Consider the following 3,200-nt stretch of genomic DNA (forward strand, 5'->3'; position numbering starts at 1 on the left):
ACCAGGGTAGTATTGTAATTGCTTGTGTTTGTTTTTCTTTTGCATATCTATTACTACTAGTACCATTATATATTTCATATGCTTAGCAATAAATAACTTTTATAGTCAAACTGGTAGTAACTGGGTATATTTTTCCTTCTCTGCTTCTCTTTCCACCCGTGCGCGGCAGCAACGCTTCTTTTACCTAAGCTAAAGATCCCTGTGAAGCCCAAAAATACTGTGGGGTCTGCTCATCAAGAGGCTAAAGATTGGGACGTGCTGAGTTTGAAACACATAAGGGAATCAGCTTGTACAGGCTGATTGACCCAGTTTGACTCAGACATGCCCTTATAAACTGAATGCTGGCCCATGAGGGTGTCAGCTGGACACCTAGCCGGATTCAGAGGGATTCTGTTTACTTGTGTGCTTGTGTCTGACTGCAGTGTATTGTTGCTCTGATGAACTGATTCTTGGCATATGAGGGTGTCAGCCTGTCCATGCTGATCAACCCGGCTGGGTCAAGCGTGTCACATTAATTTGTGTGTGTTTGTGTGTATGACTGATTTGGTGACTGGAGGAACCCAGCCCCATTGAAACTGAGTCCTGCAAGATAGCTCCATTGGGGGTGAGGACTTGCAGAAGGGAGATATACAGCTCCACATAGAAACACAAGTAACACAAGCAGCACATTGACAGAATTACCAAGACCCTAGAAACGTATCCCTAATAAATGAGCACACCCCAAAGTAATGGGCAAATCTGGTAACACTTGAGTCTAAAAAGGTTGAGAACCACCAGATTAAGTTGTTTTCATTGTCTCTGTAGTGAAGTGCAGATCTCTCCCACAAGCAGCTGAAGTGTTGAAAGTATCAACTGGCAGGGAAATCTTCAAGTCACTTGTTTGCACCCATGGGCCCTGAGCCCTCACGAGACAGAAAAATGAAAACAGCCCATCTGAACAAAGCAGCCAGTATTGGAGAGAAGCAGCCTCCAGAAGTCAGAGGCCAGCACAGTAATGTGGGTACATCTAGCAATACCACCTATGATAGCAGGAACTAATGTATGTGGCCACCAGCAGAAGAACCACCAACAATGCAGAAAGGTGATTTAAGTAACTATGTAGGTTGATGGTGGCCACCTGAGTTCTCACTGATCCTTGTAACGAGGTTAGTAAAACACTGGGATACATTACCCAGAGAGGTTGTGGAATCTCCATTCTTGGAGGTTTTTAAGACCCAGCTAGACAAAGCCTTGGTTGGGATGAGATAGTTGAGGATGGTCCTGTTTTGAGCAGGAGGTTGAACTGAATGACCTCTTGAGGTCCCTTCCGAACTCCCAGGCCCGGGCACATGCCTATCCCCAGTGCACCATCTCCTCAAGGACCTCTGGTTGCACTTCGCTCTGCACTTTCTTCTTTTATGCATTACCTTACTATGTCCCTACTAAGTCGCAGGACCTCCTGGCTCCAGCCACATCTAACCCGGAAGGAGACTCTCTGGCTGGGGCAAACCTGGTGACTCTGGGGCTGCCTTTCTGTCTCTGCTCTGCACACATTGCTGGGGACAGTTTTACTGGGCAGTGACTGCTGGCTCCTTGGACTCATCTGAGGGCCAGTGGACACTGGCTGGTGTGCTATGCTTAGTGTCCCCCTCCTTGGTACACTAGTTATTACCCTTTGACCAGCACTCCTGCCCCTGGTTTTTTTTTTTCTTATTTGTCCCCAGTAATTAATTATCACCTTTTCTGTAGCTTCCCCATCTGAGGGAGGCCAATAGGTTACTTGGTAGGCCTAGACTCATGCCCTTTAAGGTGACAAATAGGCCTGTGTGTAACAAACAGGCCTGATTCTCAAGCCTAGTCTATACTAGAAAAGGTTTGCCAGTAAATCCAAGCCAGTAAAGGTTTTTATTCTAGCAACCCTCTTACTGGAAACAAACAGGACCTGCAAGCATCCCATATATTGGCTCCCTGCACACCCCAGTCTATCCTAGCAAAGGACTTTTAGGCCTTTACACCTGCAGTTAAACTACAGCTTTCATTAGCATGGGAAAGCTGAAAAAAATCTACCTCCACCCCCACTCCCACAACCAGCAACACCTAGGGTGGCCATCATAGAAGACAGTCCGGTTTTCTGCTACTCTGTCCTCTGTCTTCTACTCATACGAAACCAGATGCCGTTATGTCCTCTTTTTTTCTCTTCAAGAGAAAAATAGAGGATATAAGAACTTTCTCTTCTTAAAGAGAAAAATAGAGGTGATAAAGGCATTGGGTTTCGTATTGATAGAAGACAGAGCAGCAGAAAACCGGAATGTCCTCTATGATGGCCACTCCACTAAAACCAGCACACGGTTTTAGCGGAGGCCCAGCCTGCACAAAAGCAGACACATGCCACTTTCTGCACATGAAGAACTGCGAGTCTCCCAGCCCAGGCGCACCCACGTGCGGTCACCGTCGGACCCAATGAGGTGCTCTCAAACAGCGGCTCCCAATCTGCGGCACGGGGGTGCCACCGGTGGCGCTTAGACGACCTGCCGGTGTACGCACTAAGACCTGTACCAGAATTCCTCGAGGTGACAACAATGTGCTGTCAGGTTGTGCCGTTTGCAGTTGGTGGTGCGCAATCCCTCAGAGGTTGGGAACCGCTGCTCTAAAGCAATGTTTCTCGATGTTTTATCTAGCAAGTACCCCCTAGCTTCTGAACATTTTAATAAGTACCCCAACGCTCAATTTTCCAGGGGCTGAACCTCCTAGCTTTGAACGCCAAGGTATTACTGGGGGATTTCAAGCTTCACATTTTTTGCCATGGCTTTGAGAGGAGGAAGGGGCGAGAGAGAGGAACAGAGGGTGAGAGAGAGCGAGCATTGGGGTCCCCCCTGCCTGGGTCTTGCGTACGTACCCCTGGTTGGGAAACTGCTCAGTCTAAAGTGTCCCAGGCGGCGCTTTGCCAGCCGGCTCGGCCGGGCGAGGGGAAGCAGCAGCGCCAGGGGTGGAAAGGCGGGGAGAAGCGGCCGGGGCGGCCTCACCTGCACAGGTAGCCGAGCTGCAGGAGGTGCAGCAGCGCCAGGCAGGCGGCCGGGGCCAGGCGCTCCCGCAGCACGGGCGGGTCGGTGCGGTGCCAGGCCCAGCTGAAGAGCTGCGTGGCCAGCGAGGACAGCGCCAGCAGCGCCAGCACCAGCGCGCCCCAGAGGCGGTGCCCGGCCCGCACGTAGCCGCAGGCCCTT

At 50.3% G+C, this 3,200-nt stretch overlaps 1 protein-coding gene across 1 annotated transcript in view; it reads right to left on the reverse strand.

The window, feature by feature from the left end:
- Positions 1-3,200, reverse strand: part of XKR8 (XK related 8) — a 13,348-nt gene that overhangs the window by 8,377 nt on the left and 1,771 nt on the right. The window contains exon 2 of the mRNA XM_006014847.3: positions 3,003-3,197. Within this exon, the coding sequence (XP_006014909.1) occupies positions 3,003-3,197 (195 nt within the window). The remainder of the gene's footprint in view (positions 1-3,002; positions 3,198-3,200) is intronic.

This window comes from Alligator sinensis, unplaced genomic scaffold (assembly GCF_000455745.1).
Source record: "Alligator sinensis unplaced genomic scaffold, ASM45574v1 scaffold264_1, whole genome shotgun sequence".
Lineage (NCBI taxonomy): Eukaryota > Metazoa > Chordata > Crocodylia > Alligatoridae > Alligator > Alligator sinensis.